Source organism: Archocentrus centrarchus (genome assembly GCF_007364275.1).
Source record: "Archocentrus centrarchus isolate MPI-CPG fArcCen1 chromosome 18 unlocalized genomic scaffold, fArcCen1 scaffold_23_ctg1, whole genome shotgun sequence".
NCBI lineage: Eukaryota > Metazoa > Chordata > Actinopteri > Cichliformes > Cichlidae > Archocentrus > Archocentrus centrarchus.
In genome coordinates, this window is record NW_022060145.1 from 4,218,498 (window position 1) to 4,237,471 (window position 18,974).

Below are 18,974 nucleotides of genomic sequence, written 5' to 3' on the forward strand. Positions count from 1 at the left end.
CCCAGTGTTAATTTTCACTTTTCTTTTAATCATACCCTACTTCACAGAATCTGCTTTGCTCTGTCAAAGCGTAACAGTAAGATGACAGGACTTTTTTACCTCTTTCCTTCCCTTCTTTCTCCAGCTACCTAATTACTTTCTCCTCCTCGCCACCTCCCTCTTCCTCTACCGCTCTCTTTTTTGGAGGAGAAAGAAAAGAACTTCTCTGCTAACTTGTGTCTCTAAGTATCCCATTTCTTCTTTCTTTTTGTCTTCCTCTCACTTTATCTCTCTTGTATTACCATAGATTTATGATGTATTAACCTAGAGTTATTATGCCTCTCTGCCTTAACCAGCAGTGATTTTTCAAAAAGTGGGTCTGCTTAGATTAAAATTCAACTCCTTTCAGCAAAACTCTACTCTTATAGCAGTCTGTAGCTGCGGAAGATAAGAATTTGTATCAGGTAATATGCACTTTATGCACGACAGGATGAAATGATCACCATATTTGTACTGCAAAAAGAAATTAGTAAACAAGACAGTATGTATACAGTGAAAGGATCCTGTCCACAGTCTATGCATTCTGCATCAGATTACAATTTTACGTGTGTGTGTGTGTGTGTGTGTGTGTGTGTGTGTGTGTGTGTGTGTGTGTGTGTGTGTGTGTGCGTCCTTGTAGCTGACCATTGTCAGAGGAATGTTTTTTTGGTTTTTTTTGGTTTGTTTATTAAACCACTTATGACTGACCTATGATCATTCAAGCACTAAAGGCACCTAACTCAAGGGATGAGACAGTGTTGTGTCTACACATAACAGACTTGGCAACTTTGCAATGAACCAATTTTAAATAGTGTCTTTAGGCACTTTTTTACTAGCAGCTGGTTGCAAAAGCACATCATTTGTTTGCATTTCTTTAGTTGAATTTATGAAAATACCAAAGATAACACAGTTTGACAGACATAATATTGTATTTTTCCACCAACAAGATGAGTCCCAAAGAGCTATTAGCTGAGAACTTGGCATATCTCAGCATGATGTGAAGTGTGTCCTTAAAAAATTGAGGAAACTGGATAAGGGGAGGACATAATGAAGTGGCAGGCCCAAAAATCTGTCTACAGCCCATGAACAATATCTGAAAGACTGTCAAGAAGCCATTCTTAAAGGAGGGAAACAGGGCGAAAAAGGCTGAGATATGCCACATTACACAAGAACTGGACTGAAAATCAGCGGCAGCGGGTCTGATGGAGGGATGAATCCAAATTTGAAATTTCTGGTTGAAATCGCCATCAGTATGTATGGGGTAGGTCAGGAACAACAGTGAGTGTCTACTCTGTCATGGTTTCGGGCTGCATGTCAGAGATCTTGTCAAAATTGATGGAGTTATGAACACAGAAAAGTACCATCAGATAAAAGCACGCAATACCATCTGGAAAATGTTTGGTGACAACAGTTTCATTTTTCAGCACGACAGTGATCCTAAACACACTGCCAGTGCAGCATACCTGGATAGAAAAACACAGTGCAACACTATCAGTCATGGATTGGCCTCTTTAGAATCTGGACCTCAACATTATTGAAGAGCTGTGGGATCATCTTGACAGAAAACAGAACAGAAGGCAGATGAAGAGCTTTGAATGTCCTTCAGGAAGCCTGGAGAACTATTCCTGAATGCTACTTAACGAAATTACAAGACAGCTGCCTAAGAGAGTTCAGATAGTGTTGAAGAATACCAAATTAGAATTTTGTCTGATACACTGTAGTTCTATGTATATTTGCACATTTCAATAAATCGCTGTGCCTATTTCCCATTTTCTTAGCAAACTATAAAGGCTCAAAACTTTTGCACAGACATATTATATATATATAGTGGGTGTTCTGTGTTGTGTAATCACATTAACTGTTACAGTGCCTGGAGTATGTGCTGTATGCCTTGTTATCTTTGTGCCTGCCACCTCGGATAACAAATGCTCTGTTTGTTTAGAAGTGTTTTCCTTCTCCTTATTTGCCTCCTTCAGAACACTTAAGCCATTTCCACACCCCACACAGTTGCACTTGGATCAGCACACATCCCACAAATCCATTTCGAGTCACAAGAATAATAACTGTGAAAATTTGTGTCCCTTGAGAGGAGGATTATAATCCACTGGCCCACAGTCAAGAATTATAAAAAGGCAAGGCAAGACTTCCTCCTCAGGGCTCGCAATGAGTCATATTTCTTGTATTACATTACAATGATAATGTGAAACTTCATCAACCCCCAGAGGCAACTACTCCCCTCAGTTGGCTTCCTCTCTACAAGAAGTTAATACTAACAAAAAAGGAACCCGTGAGCTTTTCTATCGGTGCTTCGCCTGAATCGATGCTGGGAAATGTGTCTGTATTAACTGTGGCCATTTGGAATTGTGAAGGATGCTGTCCTTCATCCTGGTGAGCAGGTAGCCAGATTTTGTTACTTTATGCTGAGCTAATCTAGGATTCATTCACTGACACTATGACACTGTTATCATCTTCTAGTCTGTAGTTGCCTCAGAAAGTATAAAGGTGGTCAGGGATGTGACCAGGCATCCAAAGGTCATTCAAACAGATGTCCTCTGCAGAGACAGAAAGGCAAGGATGGCAGTCTCAATGCTCAAGCAACCAGTGGTCACATGGAACTTAATTGGATATGACAATCCGCAAACACCAGGTAATGGTCATCACCTGATTAATACCATCAATATAAAGCATGGTGGTGGCAGCACCGTGGCGTGAGGCTGCTTCTCAGCAGTAGGGACAGAGAGGCTTGTGAAAGTTCAGGGATAGATAAAAGAAGGCAAATACAGAGAGGTCCTTTTAGAAGCTCGTTATGTAACACAGGAGCAACATTACATCTTTCAGCATGACCCCGCATACTGTAAACATTCAAAGCCACTCTGGAGTGGGGATTGATCTTAAGTGGACCATCCACTGGGCAGACTTGGAGAGAGTTGAAGATGGCTGTTCCTATCCTGTCCTGTTAAATTAGACAATAAAGAATGTGCATAGGTTTAAGCATAAAAGCTACTTGGTTAGGTTCAGTTTTAGGGTCGTTACTCAAAAAGAGTAATGTATTATTTATTATTGATTACCTTTTTTTTTTAAGTAATGCATTATGTTACTTATTTACTCCCCCAAAGAAAGTAATTTGTTACACCATGCACTACTTTCACATTATTCCAAAACATGGCCTAAAATGGATTGTCATATAATTATCAGTTGACAATATAAACCTTAGGCTACAGTACCACACACTGTCACTGTCCTTATGAGAACACATATTATGATCTTCCTTTTAGTGTTTAAAATTGAACACAAGCAAACTTGAAAACCACCCCAGAGTGACTAAAAGTGACTGTCACTGCAGTTCTACTATAGCAGGGGTTTTCAAAGTATGAAAGGGTGAGCCCCCCTCCAAGGAGCACAATGCCTGCTGCGCCCCCCCCCCCCCCCCCCCCCCCAATGATCAACCCACACACAAACAAATGCCACTGCAAAACACCTTCTAATTGCTTTTATTTTAGAACCATCTCATCTTTTAAAATGACACTTTATCTGAATGAAATTTAATGCATGAACATTTTAAAACATTTCCTCCCATTTTAATTATTTTATCAGGGCCTTTGTATGGCAAATACGCCCTTTTTTCATTTTTCTAATGATAAGAACAACCCCAAACTCATTTTTCAACCGTTTTCTCAAACAAACGTTACATCTGAGATTCTGAGTTTAATGTTTGAGATACCAACAGTGTTTTCACATCTTAACAAAAACATTTTGATCAGATCTTTGGAACACATCTGTAAATGTTGCACATTTCCTTGAAATTAAAAAAGAAATCAAAAACTTAAACAGTGGCAAAATCGTGGAGCTCTTTTTGTGGCTCATCTAAACAATTTATCTCGAGCTAAAAGAGCGTGTTGTATGAAAGAGGGGAGGCATACAAAGGAAAAAACAATTACGCACGCTATGCGCACCCTTTCTTTTTCTATCACGGTCCTGAATCATGTGTAACTCATTTTATTTATGATTTTAACTAAATTGGCAACATGGCAACACATTGGCAACATTACTGTTCAGCTCACCTTAGTTTTAGTGGGAACAATGTGCTTGTGCTTTTGATGCGCAAATCCAGTTAATGCGGGGTTGCACTGTGGAGAGGTATAACCGCAGATCATCTTCAACCAGCAGCCTTGACCGGTATTTGCTTTTTATCATTGCGAGTGCGGAAAACCCACATTCGCAGAGATAGGTTGAAGTGAAGGGGATGAGCACGTTCACTGCCTTCGTGGAGAGCTGTGGATATTCAGTCCCTACTGACAGCCAAAAGTGCGCAAGTGACACGTCACTCATCCTCTGTTTCAAGTCCATGTCACAGCTCAGCTCAGCCAGAGCCTCTTCCTCTCCTGCTGAAAGTCCATCTTTGAGTGTCACGGGGAAGGAAAATGGGTTTCTCACCCACTGGTTTGCCATTGTCTCCTCTCCAAAATACTCTCCAAACTGCTCGCGCATCCCCTCCAAATGCGCGCAGACCACCTGCTGTAAAAACTCCACCTTCAGCCCCGCTCTGGCCAAAACATCCTCTAAGGTGGGAAACATTTCCACTGATCCCCGCTCCACACGCGCACCCCACAGTTCCAACTTTTTCCTAAATCCACAGAGTTGATCGTGTGCGTAAAAGACGTTGCACTCTTTGTCCTGCAGACAGATGTTCAGTGTGTTTATCTTTTCGAAGACATCCGAAAGATAGGCAAGCTTTGCAACCCACTTCATGTCCTCCATGTGTTTTACCAGTGGAGAGTTGATTTCAGCGAGGAAAAGAAGGACTTCCTCACGGAGATCACAAAGGCGCGTGAGAACCTTTCCTCGGGAAAGCCACCGGACCTCCGAGTGCAGAAGCAGCTGTTTAAAGTGCGCGCCCATCTCGTTGCAGAGGATGGAGAAGAGACGGGCATTCATGGCGCGCGACTTTATAAGGTTAACAATTTTTACTGCCTCGTCCAGCACAGTGCGCAGCTCTTGGGGCAGCCTCTTAGTTGCCAAGGCCTGGCGGTGGATTATGCAGTGCGTCCAAATAGCAGCCGGGGCGACCTCTTGCACCTTTTTTACCAGACCACTGTGCCAGCCTGTCATTGCCCTTGCCCCATCAGTGCATATTCCACAGCAGCGGCCCCAATCCACATTATTTTCCCACATGAAATCATTCAAAACCTTGAAGATTTCTTCTGCTGTAGTGCGCGAGGGCAGAGGGTGACAAAACAAAAACTCCTCATGCACATTTAGCTCTTTAACATAACGCACGTACACCATTAATTGAGCACAGTTGGCGACATCAGTCGTCTCGTCCAGCTGAAGGGAGAAGGAGGGGCTTTCACGAACACTGTCCACTACCTGTTGCCGCACATCTGCGCCCATATGTGAGATTCGGCGTTGGATGGTGTTGTCAGACAACTGGATGACATTCAGTTTGGCAGCAGCAGCTTCTCCCATCATTACTGAACACATGTCCTTAGCAGCAGGAAGGAGTAAAGTTTCACCGATGTTGTGGGGTTTCCCCGTCTTTGCAATGCGTAAGGCCACCCGATAAGAAGAAGAAGAAGAAGAAGAAACAGCCTTTATTGTCCCACAGAGGGGAAATTTGGGTGTAACAGCAGCCGCAGTTATTATAAATATAAATAAAGATATAATAATTCACACTATTAAGAAAAGAATATATATAAAATCAACAAACAATATTAACCTTAATACTACTAATAATAAAAACACTATATACAATGTGCATGATGTGCCGGACTATTTACAGTATATTATATATTATCCTACATTGTGTAGGCTATTGTGGTTTTTGTTGGGAGCAGTGATGGTTATAAAGTCTTACAGCTGCTGGGAGGAAGGATCTGCGGTAACGCTCCTTTGTGCATTTAGGATGCAGCAGTCTGTCACTGAAGGAGCTCTCCAGCTCAGCAACAGTTTCATGCATGGGATGGGAGACCTTGTCCATCAGTGATGTTATTTTGGTCAGAGTCCTTCTGTCTCCCACCACCTGCACTGAGTCGAGAGGACATCCTAGGACAGAGCTGGCTTTCCTGATGAGCTTGTCTATCCTCTTCCTCTCAGCTGTAGACAAGCTGCTGCTCCAACATACTGCTGCATAGAAGATGGCTGATGCCACCACAGAGTCATAGAAGGTCTTCAGGAGTGTCCCCTGCACTCCAAAAGACCTCAGCCTTCTCAGCAGGTAGAGTCTGCTCTGACCCTTCCTGTAGAGCGCATCAGTGTTATGAGTCCAGTCCAGTTTATTGTTTAGGTGAACACCTAAGATGCTTCAGTTGCCTTAGCGTTAACAGTACTGAACGTCTCTATTGTTTTTTTCTGTGTGCACAGCTCCTTCAGCTTCCTCTCAAAAAACTCCCGCGGCTTGGTCACTAAACATGGGTGCTTTGTTTCAATGTGACGCCGGAGCTTACAGGGTCTCATGCTATCATTAGCCAGAACCTCCTTGCAGATTACACATTGCGGCCTTGGAGCATCATCGGGAGCAGTCCAGGAAAATCCAAACTTTAAGTAGTCGTGGTCATACTTCCTCTTTTTTCTACTTACGCCAGAGCTTGTCTCCCCTGCCTTTTTCTTTACTAAAAATTTGTCCATTCTTTCTCTCACATCAGTAGACAGCAAGCAGATAGCTTCTTTTCCCGGTTTATTTTTTCCCTCGCACCGCGCCTCCCCTAAAGTGCTCTGGCGCCCCCTAGGGGAGGCGCGCCTCACACTTTGAAAACCGCCGTACTATAGAAACATGAACGGGTAGAAATGGAGACTGCAATGCTACAACGATGACTGCTCAACACTGCCTTTGCCTGTTGAAGATGAGGCACTGGCTGCTGGGCTGGGGTCGGCATACACTCACCCTGGGTTCTTGGCCGGCTTTGTGTTGGTATGTACGGAAGTCAAGAGCGCCAACGGTACATATAAACTTTTTTCTGATGGTTTTCTCGAGATAACGAGTTATTTATCTCGTTATCTCGATATATCTCGTGATAATGAGATAAATAACTCATTATCTCGAGAACTCGTTATCTCGAGAAAACAATTTTGTTTTCTCGAGATAACGAGTTAATTTACCGATGGTTTTCTCGAGATCACGAGATGATTATCTTTTCTTGGATGCTCATGATCAGCACCCCCCACCCCCCCTCCCGCTCGTGACTGGGCTGGGCGGCCGCCTGATGCCGGTGTTGTGCCAAAAAGTGATCGTCTGCCATAAAGTGATCCCAATGTTTCTGTGTTTTTATGTGTAATGTCTTTGCTTATATTGGTAAATAGAGTGCAGTCAGCATGATATACGAAGAGCTTATATATAAAATGAAGAAATAACCTGTTTTTCAAGAATCTTTAGGAGTCTGTGTTATTGTACCTACATTATAATCAATCCAGAGCTTTTTGGCCACTTAAAATATCTTTATAGAGCTGTGATGTTATATTTGTTGTGATTTCTGCAGCCTTCTGAGCCAGATTTCTGTTTAAAAAGACATTTTTAATGTCAATGACATTACCTTGATTAAAAAAACCAAATATATAAAAGTCACTTTGCCAAAAACTGAGTGCAGCTTCTGCCTTGTGATAGAAATGCTATTTCTCACTCAAAATGACCTGATATAATTCATGATATGTTTGACACGTGTTTCACAGATTATAGGTCAACAAGTCATTTACAGCCATTTAGAGCCGTTTAAATAACTCGAGATAAGGAGTTATTTATCTCGTTATTTATTACCGTCTTCTCGTGATCACGAGATAAATAACTCGTTATCTCGAGAAAACCATCAGAAAAAAGTTTATACATACCATGGCCGCTCTCGGCTTCTGTAGGTATGCAATCTGTGCAGATGTTTGCAAAGAGTCACAATCCAGTTGTTTCGGATTTGTAACTGTAATGTGACCACTGAATTTAATACAGTAATGTTTTACATTACTGCGTTCCCAAAAAATGTAATGTGATTACAGTAACGCATTACTGTGTTACTGGATTATCCTGGTTTGGGTTAAGATCCACCCTTTTACAATGTAAAAAAACCTCTCCCATTGGCATCAAGCTTCTCTGAAATTTCCTTGGATACCACGCTTGTTTCCTGACACTGTTTACCATGTTTACATTTGCTGACACCAGCGCAGCACTTTTGACCATATTCATATCTGTATCAGATGTGTAGGCTGTCCTATAGACCTCTATCAGACTCCCCAACACAATGAAAATGTGTAGGCAGTGCATCAAAATATGAAGCTGATGGATCCTTGCAAAGCATCAGTATGAGGAAGTGAGAAAAAGTCGAGAAATTACAGACACACCTCCAATTGAGGCGTCCGTAATCATGCTACTCGCAAAATTTCAATTTAATGCTGCACAAAGGCTTCAGATTTGAGAGTTTCTCCCATCAAAGCACCTCAACAAGGACACACTGACTGGGTTAAATTCCAGTGATTCGGAATTCTTGGAAATTGAAAAATGTTGGTTTCTCTGATCTGCTCAGTTCTTGAACCTCATACAGCTAACTCCACTGTAAGCTCAACTCTGGGCTGTTAATAAACACCATTCCTACATTTTTGCGTAATTACTTCCGTGTAAAAACAACTTTCCATCAAACTTTGGCGTTCTCAGCTATTTCTACACACCTGCAGTTTTTCAGCCCGGGGTCTTTTCTTCCTCAAAAACTGTTTCTTCCCGTCTCTCCCATTCAGTTCATTTTCCATCACAGTCAGCTAGTTCAGTTTGATGTATTGTGGCTAAAAGTGCACAGAGGTCCTCTGAAGGAAACCCCACCCTGACCTCATGATAGACACACACACACACACACAACTGTAACTACTGCAAAGCTTTCACAAAGAGAGAAAGCACATGCTTAGATGGTTTTGGCTTAAAATGCACAGGGAGGACAGGAAGAGAAAGAAACCAATTTTTTATTGTCTAAAAGTCAAGATCTGTATTTTTTTATTTCACCGCACACACACACGGGGCCAAGGTCAGGCGGTTCACACCTCTGCATTAGCAGAGCAGCAGGTGGCCTCACAGATGGAGACTGGTATCACCGTTCACACCAGTGTATGGAAGCTATTAGTCCCACTTTGAGATTGGCTGGTTGCTGAGTATCATGCTCGCATGAAATTACAAAAAAACTTTATCGAACCCCTCCTAACACTTTCTGTGTTCGTTATTCTAGACCTTTATTTTTTTAATCACTTTTCAGCCCAGTCTGTTTGAGAAAACAAATCTAAAGTTTCTATTCATGAAAGGAAACTTCTAGTAAAACATAGGGTGGGGTCTCATATTGGTTTTCCTGCAGTTGTGGTTTGCAGACACGTGCACTATTTTGGCAGCCAAAAGAAGCTGTTTCAGTTATCTTCTTTCTTTCTTTCTTTCTTTCTTTCTTTCTTTCTTTCTTTCTGTCGTACTGTCTTTCTTTCTGTCGTACTGTCTTTGTGGGATCCACAAAACAACATATAGCTGGTGAAGAGAATGGCAGCAGAGTGAGCAGAGAAAAAAGCAAAAATAAGAAGAGGTTACTCAGAGTGGTTCACAGCAATTAAACACCATCCTCTGCTGACCTGCCACTCTGTCACTGTCCTGCTCCATCAGTCACATCTCGCTTCTGCCTTCAGCACCATCAGGACTGGAAGCTGAAGGGTGTATAACTAGGCTTTCTTTCTGATTGTGGTGAAAAACATGAGGCAAAGTAAAGGATTGTTTGTTTTCTTGTTCTTTCTTTAGCATCTGCACTCATCTCTTTGCTATACCCTCCAATGTAGGTCTGTCCTGTCACCCTTTATTTTATCTGCCTGTTTACTTTCACATGAAGCCACATGTGTTCACGGTCCTTTTTGGTTTGAGGACAGAAGTGTGTGGGAGTCACTCACCCTCTTTCAGACACGCATTCATGCAATCTAAACGTGCTGGTTTCATGTCTGAATGAGCACCCTGGTCATTTTCCTGTAAAAGTCACAACAACAAGCACGCACCAGATTACCATTGCATCTCACTGAGATACGTTTTTTTGGAGAATTCCCTAAACAGAAATAACATTTTATATCCCACCAAATATGTTTCTAATTTGCAGTAACATTACGATGTTCATAGATATTTGCTTTCAACATGCACATGAGTTTTTTGAGACTTTACCCAGCAAAGATGGTGTCAGACTGGACATAAAGCAGTGATAATCCTTCCAGACCCCAAGTACAGAGTTTGAATCCATATGACAACATAGCAGGTAACTGTCCAGGAAATTTGGAGTGAGCTTGTGGGTTTCGTATGTCCCGCCTCCTGCACACTCCATCCGAGCACCACCCTCGCCTGAACCATGCAAAGTATTTCCAGTAGTGGAAACTAGAAATACTTTTTTTTTTCTTTTTCTCTTTTTTTTTGGGGGGGGGGGGGGGGGGGGGGGGACTGTCCTATTGTGTGCTATGTGTACAAAAGTGCAAATTCTGACAAAACTAAGATCTCTGTCTCTCAGTCTGTGCCCAAGGCAAGCGCAGCTCTCTCACACTGTGCAGCACATACACAAGCCATTTTCACACATTTAGGTCTGAACTTTTCTAGTCGCTCTAATACATAATTGTACGTGAGAACACAAATGCTTAAAGGCAGCCCCCTTCTCTAAAACAATGTTTTTCCTGTAGTGAGAACATTTCTGATGTAGAGAACCTTCTACATGCTTCATTCTACTTGACATTGTGTGACACTGTCGAGATTTTGTATGTAAAAAATGGGACCAGACACACACACACAAATTAAACGTTCATGTGCTTACGCTTCAGTAGAGTCGGCGCTCGTTGCTACGAGTTCCACAAGTTCCATGAATCTTTGGCACCTATGGCAAATGTGCCTGCACTTTCACTCTCTCATTCACTGTCAGGTGTATCTCACCGAAACCAGCAAGGATCAGAATGACAGAATGACATCGTTCTGACAGCTATAAAAAGCAAGTGCAACCTCTTTTTTTTTTAAAGGAATCAAAAAATTGCTTTAACTTTTTTTAGTCCTGTAATTGTGTTTTTCGGCTGTGATTAACCGTTGTCATTTCTAGGTCTCCTCAAATGTATATTTTGAAAGAGAGTATATGTCTCTTAATGTTGCATCATCTTTTCTGGTTTCCTTTCATTTTCTGTAACCCTCTTCTCTCTTATGTGCCTCCATGAAATGCAGTCTGCAGAGTGCCTGCTATCTTCTGTCCTCTTGTCTTTTTCAAGTGCTTCAAAGAAGTCACCCAGCTGCCATCCTCTCTCAGTTTTCTGTGTCTTTCTCTTCCATCTAACCACCAGCTATTTCCGGATTCTGCTTGAAATGAGGCAGTTGATCTTTCGCCATCACTTTACTTCCATCCATTGGCCATGTTCAGTGTAGCATTGCTGATTTGAAAATAAAACCAGTGTTTATAGTTTTCTGTGTTATTCACGTACTCGCTCCCTGGTTTACATAGTTTTCTTTTGCATCTGAAGAGTACCCTGGGTTTCGGGTCGGATCTGCCTCTCACTGCTTCCATAGGAATTATGAGTAAGTAGCGACCAGGCTCTGCTAATCAAATGTACCTGATTAATTGATCATCAGCAAGTGTGAGCACCTCTATAAAAGCAAAGGTTTTGGCGTTTTGCTGGTCTGGAGTATTCAGATGTGTGTTAACAGTGCCAAGGAGGACAGACATATGTAATGATGTTAGAGAAACAATTGTCAGTCTGGGAAGGGTTATAAGGTCATTTCCAAACAATTCAAAGTCCGTCGTTCTAAAGTGAGAAAGATTATACATTATACAAGAAAACATTCAAGACAGTTGCCAATCTTCCCAGGAGTGTAAGATCCAGTAAATTCACACCAAAGTCAGACCGTGCAATGTTCTACAAAAAAAACCCCAAGCACTACAGTACATCAGAGACTACAGGCCTCAGTTAGCGTATTAAATGTTAAAGTTTATGACAGCACAGTTAGAAAAGGACTGAACAAGTATGGCTTGTTTGGAAGGGTTGCCAGGAGAAAGCCTCTTCTCTCTAAAAAGAACGTGGCAGCCCAACTTCAGTTTGAAAAGTTGGATCTGAACAAACCACAAGACTTCTGCAACAATGTCCTTTGGACAGATGAGACCAAAGTAGAGATGTTTGGCCCAGCACCATGTTTGGCTAAAGCCAAACAAAGCATATCAGCACAAACACCTCAGACCATCCAGTCAGTACATTGATGGCAGGGTGATGATTTCAGCTTGTTTTGCAGCCACAAGACCTGGACACCTTACAGTCATTGAGTCAACCATCAGCTCTTCTGTATACCATCAAAGCATTCTAGAGTCAAATGTGAAGCCAACCATGGCAGCAGATCTACAGCAGAATGGATGAAAATGACAAGAATCGAGGTGTTGCAGTGGTCTGGTCAAAGTCCAAAGACCTTAACCTAATTGAAAACTGTGGCAGAACCTTAAGCAAGCTGTCCATGAACAAGTATCTGCAAACCTCAATGAACTGAACTAATGCTGTAAAGAAGAGTGGAATAAAAATTCCTCCATAAAGATGTGAGTGTCACGTTCTGCTACAGCAGGCAAGGCAGAGGACCCCTATGCGAGACTCTCGAGGCTTGAAATATGTTAAAATTAAGATAGACTTCTATACACTCTGACCTTTTTTGCTACCAGAGGAGTCTCCCCCTGCTTGCCACTGGAACGAATGTGGGTTTCAAAACTGGTTTCACTGCTGAGATATAAAAGCAATGAAAATGTCTTGTCTTTTCTATGGTAGCTCCCACCAAAGAAACATTCCTTGTCATCTGAGTTAGGTATGTTTTGATGGTCATTAATGTAGCATCGTGTTTTGTCCAATTATTTTTCATGCTACATCCACTTGCGCTTTGCACATGTGCAGAAATAAACCCTCCCAGAATACTGTAACACACCCAATCAGCCATTAAATATGAATAGTCCTATTATTCAGCCTTCTCTGTAGTATTTCTTGTTCTGGTGCTCCGTTTTTTCTCTTCTTTTGTTCTTCCTCCTCTTAAGATGACAGCTAGATAACAGGGCTGTGCTTCGCCCTCATCCTCTTGTACTGTTCAAGTGTCTGTCTGCTTTAATTGCCCCCCATGACCGCATGGCTTTAACACAAACGTCTGTGTGGCAATTAGGTCACACAGCGGCTGGTTTGTTGAGTGCCCGTGTGTCAGACCAGATGATCAATGTCCTATTTGTCACAGTCTCAGAGTACATCGGTGAACTATTCATCATTAATGCTCATGCAGACGTGCTGACAGGCGAGGACAGAGCGGGTTTTATCAGTGTCACTCTGTAAGTGATACGAGGATGTCAGAGGGAAACAGACAGACATTTGTCAACCCTTCTTTTATGTTTATGTATACTTATCAGAGTTCATGGCAGGATGTTGCTGATAGCAGTGATGCCTCATATTAATCTGACCTACGAGTGCAAAGTGAAAATACTTTTATTTGAGTGAAATGAGGATTATTATGTGATGAAATGAAAGCTTCTTTCCTAAAGTATAATACTTTTGAAGTAGATAATCATAAATAACCAAGGTACTCTGCAAAATGAAGTTAACTACTTCATTATAAAGCATACATGGAGATATGCACTCACCAGAAACTTTATTAGATGCACCTTTCTAGTACCGGGTTGGACCCCCTTTTGCCTTCAAAGCTGCCTTAATTCTTCATGGCATAGATTCAACAAGGTGCTGGAACCATCACTCTGAGATTTTGGCCCATACCAGCATGATAGCGTCACACAGTTGCTGCAGATTTGTCGGCTGCACGCCCATGATTAGACTCTCCCATTCAGCCGCATCCCAAAGGTGCTCTTTGAGTACAGAGACCTCACTCTCATGGTCAAGAAACCAGTTTGAGATGATAATTTATGTCCACCCATCCATCCATTTTCTTCCACTTAACCTTTTTCAGGATCACACACATGAATCAGGTATCTGGTACATGACCAAGTTGTTAAAAAAATTCTCAACTTGACTCCAAAAATGATTTCTCTGTGTTTTTTTTTTTATCTGGGGTTATGTTTTTTTCATGTGGCATAACAATTACATAAATGCACTTTTAGTGATATAATCATGTCTAAACAATGATTTTTGTGAGTACGTAACCAATAGAATTACTGACCACACCTGCAAAATTAAGATTCAAGTTATAACTAACAAGTTATAACCTGTTTTGAGATATCAACACATTTCTTTGTCTCCTATCTATAGTGGTGGGGAAGTTAAATGGCATGTTTTACATAATGTCGTAAGCATATAAAGTAATTTAAACAGCATAATATACAAGAAACAGTTCAAAACTACTGATGTGCTAATGTTGTGGACTTTAAATCTCCATTTCTGTGATCTCTCTGGAATTAGAAAAGGATTGTCAGAAGCTTTCAAGGCATTAAGGGGCACAATGTCCGTGATCTGTATCAGAAGAAACTGATCCATGAAGGAGTAAAAACAGGGCTCCAAAGAAGAGCTCAGCTTTCTCTTCTAGTAGTGCATTAGCATCATTAATTTTCCCACACAAGCTAATGTTGCATTGGTCAGTGGTCATGACAATGATGTGCTCTTCCTAATGCACTGAAAGGAAGCTTTACTGGACGTGGAATGGAGGTTTAGAAGAAGAGCGATAAGAGCAAAGAGGCTGCGAGGCAGAACATCACAGAGAAAGCAGGATAGTGATCTCCCTAATGACCAAGAGCCAAAGCAAAAGGAAATGCCTTTTAGGCCAGTGGACCAAGATGCACGCGTATCAGGCCGCCCGGGTGGCTCAGGGGTGGAGCAGGTGACCACATGCATATGCTGCCTTGTGGAGGCGCAAGTTCAAGTCCCAGCTTGTTGCCGATTTGCCAACGTGTCTTCCCCCATTTCCTGTCTCTCTGTACTGCCAATAAAGCCCCTGTGGCCCAAAAAAAAAAAAAAAGATGCACCAGTACCTTTGAGGTTTTCATGGTTGCAGGTGGCCAAAGTCTCTTGAGCAGACTTCTCCCTGTATTGGCAGTTTTTTTTTAGGTCAAACTCAAATGATTTTCGTTTCTTCCTTTTGTTTGAAAAAAAAAGAACTGTTTAAAACCTTTTAGGAAAAAACTCATCAGTCATTCATTTAACAAAACAGTCTCCTGGGAAATCAGAGCAAAATCTGGAGTGATTACATTTTCATCTGATGATGTATTCAGTTCTTTTTGCTTGTGTGTATGAACATGTGTGTGTGTGTGTGTGTGTGTGTGTGTGTGTGTGTTCATCACAAATGACTTTTCCCAACAAGTAAAAGTGTCAAGAGATTTTTATAGCACCACAGCGCCACTAAGGTGCCAACAGAAGCAACATGTTGCACCTATTTGTGTTTAACCACGTATGAGTTAAAGATATGGTATCAGGGAACTGGACAAATGAGACAGACAAGGAGTCCTAATGAAAAAGGAAGGCAGCCATATTGTACATAGTTTGTGTTCAACAAGTCAAGACTCATCAGCTAAAGCTGCTATGGCATGTGTGCTGTGGGCTCATAGGACCTTTTTCACTGACATCAGCTGCCTGTAGCTGCTGGAAACAGAGTTAGTGAGAATATACCCAAACTTTTAAGACCAAAATAATGAGCTGAAAGATGCTACATTGCTCCATGAAGCTGAGGGGAACTGCAGAGCCTCCACTGCACATCAACATTGAATCAGTTGTTAATATAAAATACTGATTTATTAAACCTGGTTAGATTTGGAGTTTTTTGCTGTAGACTTGTGTCGGTGTAGAAACATGGCAGCGCAACATGACAGACAGTTCTATCTATATACTGTATGAAAACCTAATTCTGAATATTATATTGCATTTTTTTAACAGATTCCCAGAAATGCTTCTTTACATGCCACATTTTAAAAAGATGGTATGTCGGGTTTAGTATTGAGGGCCGGTTCGATACCGACTGTGTGGTATGTTCTTTAGTGGCAAAAAAAAAAATCCATGTGACGTCTCACTAAAAAGTCAAATGAACTTTTAAATCTCCTGTTCATAAACATTACAGCTGACATAGATGTTGTTAGTAGCTGTTAGCTTATTTTTGACGACTTTACATCATTCACTCGTCTTACAGTCTTGATATTTTGTGTATTTTGTCGAAGGTTTCATGCATGGGTTTTCTTTCATATTGGTGCCATTTCCAGTCTTTTCCATGGACGCGGTAGAGTTATAGTGCAGTACTGAGTGGGAGAGGGGAGAAATCATAAATCCCTTAGTGACCACCCTGACTCTCTGACATCTGATAGAGACAAACACACTTAATGAGATTCGACTGCCACCCCGTGTGCTTACCTCAGCATGCATGTCATGGTTTATCCTCTCAGGTATACACACACACCACACACACACACACACACAAATGCTAATGAGATTCAGGAGCACTATTAGACTTGTAGATCAGCAGGATGGGTCACTTGCTCTGACTCATAATTTAATGGCGTCTCAGTGTCTCATACCGACGGAGCACAGAGAACAGAAACAGAGGGAGCAAGACGAGATGGTGAGGAGGATTTACGATAACACATAATTGATTTTTTGATCTTGCATACTTGCAATAAACACACACTTGGTGAACTGCGCAGAGAGAGAGAGAGATCTGTGTGAGGATTTAGCAGTGTAAACAATTCTTCATGAAGGCAGATAAGCCTTCTGAAGAGAAGCAGGCAGCATCATTACTTCAGCTCATTGCCATCTCAGCAACACGCACATCGAGGGTAACTACTCTCACCCATTCTCTTCGTCTTCGGTTGTGTTTCTCCGCAAAGAAGCACACACAAAAGATGGGCTGTCTTGAATTATTTATGCCACAATGAAAAGGAGTACACCTCATTTTCTCTTCCTCTTTCCTTCTAGCCAGACCCAACTACATGTGGTCCATCATCCAATCACCCACCAACACCCATGTCTACTCTAACTCATCTTATCTCAGCTGCCTCCTCTCCTTCCTCATCTGGTCTTGCTCTTTTTTAGTAATTTGTTTTTTCCTTCCTGCCTTTCATGCATACGCCATTCTTTCTCCCTCTGTCTTATTCCCAGACACTAATCAGAAAGATTGGCGATCAATTTGCTTCTTTCTCCATCTCTGCCTGTCTCCCAAGGATTTCCCTATTATCTCTGTGTCATCATTTCCATAAAGTCAAAAGCACATCCTGCCTATGTTTTCTAGCTCTCCTCTTTTGACTCTGTGGTCATTTACCACAGCTTTTCTTTTTCCATCATTCTTTTTCTGATTGGTTTTATGTTAAAGTGAATTGATCCTTGTGGTTTCCTTTTTTTTTCCACTTATTTGCTCCCTTCTTCCTTTATGCTCTTCCTCTGCAGTTACTCTAAAGTAAGATGCACTGCTGGCCCGAGTGTCAGAGAATTTCCCAAACTTCTTTAATCCATGTTCAGAGGAAGAGCAACGTGGCGTGTGTCAGAACAGGATGTTTTTTTCTGACACATAAAAGGACAACTTGTAAAGCTAAAGTGTCATTAGTGCATGCTTTGTCATCCTCTAAATCCTCCCACTCAGCCTTCATCCTCTCCGCCTTCACAGAGCAAGAATCCCACTGCAAATGTCCATCAGCAAAAAATAAGCCAAACTTATTCCCCCCACACCCCAGATGATGTACTTATTTCTAGATAAGGCAACTTTTGCAAACTTTGGCCAAGAACCAAAAATATCTTCCGTGCTGTAGTCGTCTCTGACACATGAAGAGGGCATTGGCATATTTTAGTCTAGGAATTTAAACTTTCTTTTTTTCTACACAATGACAGGAAGAGATTAAATGCTTTGTCTAGTCTCCATCCATCTCTCTCCATCATCCCTTCTGTCACCTTCTCCTCAGTCCATACCCTCACAGTGCTCCTGATCTCCTGTTTCCCCCTTAGTCCTGTTAGTTATCTCCTGATGGGTCCATTAACTATTAAAGAGGAGTAAGAAGGAAAGAGGAAGAGTGGCGTTCTATAGTCATTTACGTAATGGACATTGGGGGATGGATCAGCGAGAAAGCAGGAGATGAGGGTAGGGCAGGTCTATGGGGTCTGTTTTCCTCTTCTGTCATGATGAGTGGGAGTCAGTAGGCAAAGAGGGAGACCAGTTAGACCAGTTAGTATGTTCTGTCCTTTGGGATGAGGCAAAAGCACAGAAGCAGAACAGAAGCACATTTGTTTGCATAAAAATCTTCCAAATAACCAGAAAAGCAACAGATTTCCAACAGGCTGTTTTTTTTTTTTTGTTTGTTTGTTTTGTTTTTTTTACATCTTCTGTCTTGAAGGCTTTCATTCCTTCAGGAAATTAGTGCCAAGTCTTCTAATTCAGACCCAGCTCAAGAAGGCTTTCAAATGCTCCAGAGACACTGAAGCCCTGTATTGACAAGTTCACTGAGGCCATTCACCGCTGTACATTTAATTTATCATGTGCTGCTGCCATCTAGTGGCAAAAAAAAACAAAAAAAAAATTTTTTTTGAAAGTTGGTGTGTTGTTGAACAAGTCTGTCAAAATAAAGGTCAAACAGAATGTGAGTGATGGTTTGCCCTGACTGACATTTCTTGAACAGCAAATGTCAAAGTAATGAAAGAGCTTAAGATCTTTAGAAAAATGCACTTATCACTAACAGACTCTCAGACAGACCTTTTACCCAAACACTGCTCTATCTGTCCAGACTCTCTGATGTTGGGGACTGAGGTCGACCTGCAGCAGGTGGAGAACAGTGTGTTTGCCATAGAGACTGTGTTCAAGGCATGGCTTCAAGAACAGGGCGGAGACAGGGAGCACCTTCACCTCTTACTGCCGAGCCCCGTGGATAATCTCGTTCCAGGTTAAATACTACACAGACACACAAACATACACAAATAAAGCTCCTCGGGCATGGATGCACTGATGTTTTAGGAAGTCAGGGATTTGTTGGAATTACAGTTTATAGCTTTAACAAAGGTGTGAAAGAGACATTTTGGCAATTTGCTGG

At 41.7% G+C, this 18,974-nt stretch overlaps 1 protein-coding gene across 5 annotated transcripts in view; it reads left to right on the top strand.

The window, feature by feature from the left end:
- The window catches only part of m1ap (meiosis 1 associated protein), a 62,346-nt gene that overhangs the window by 31,509 nt on the left and 11,863 nt on the right, over positions 1-18,974 (top strand). For all 5 annotated transcript variants that reach the window (XM_030722726.1, XM_030722722.1, XM_030722725.1 and 2 more), the window contains one exon: positions 18,672-18,827. In XM_030722726.1, coding sequence (XP_030578586.1) covers positions 18,672-18,827 — 156 coding nt within the window. The remainder of the gene's footprint in view (positions 1-18,671; positions 18,828-18,974) is intronic.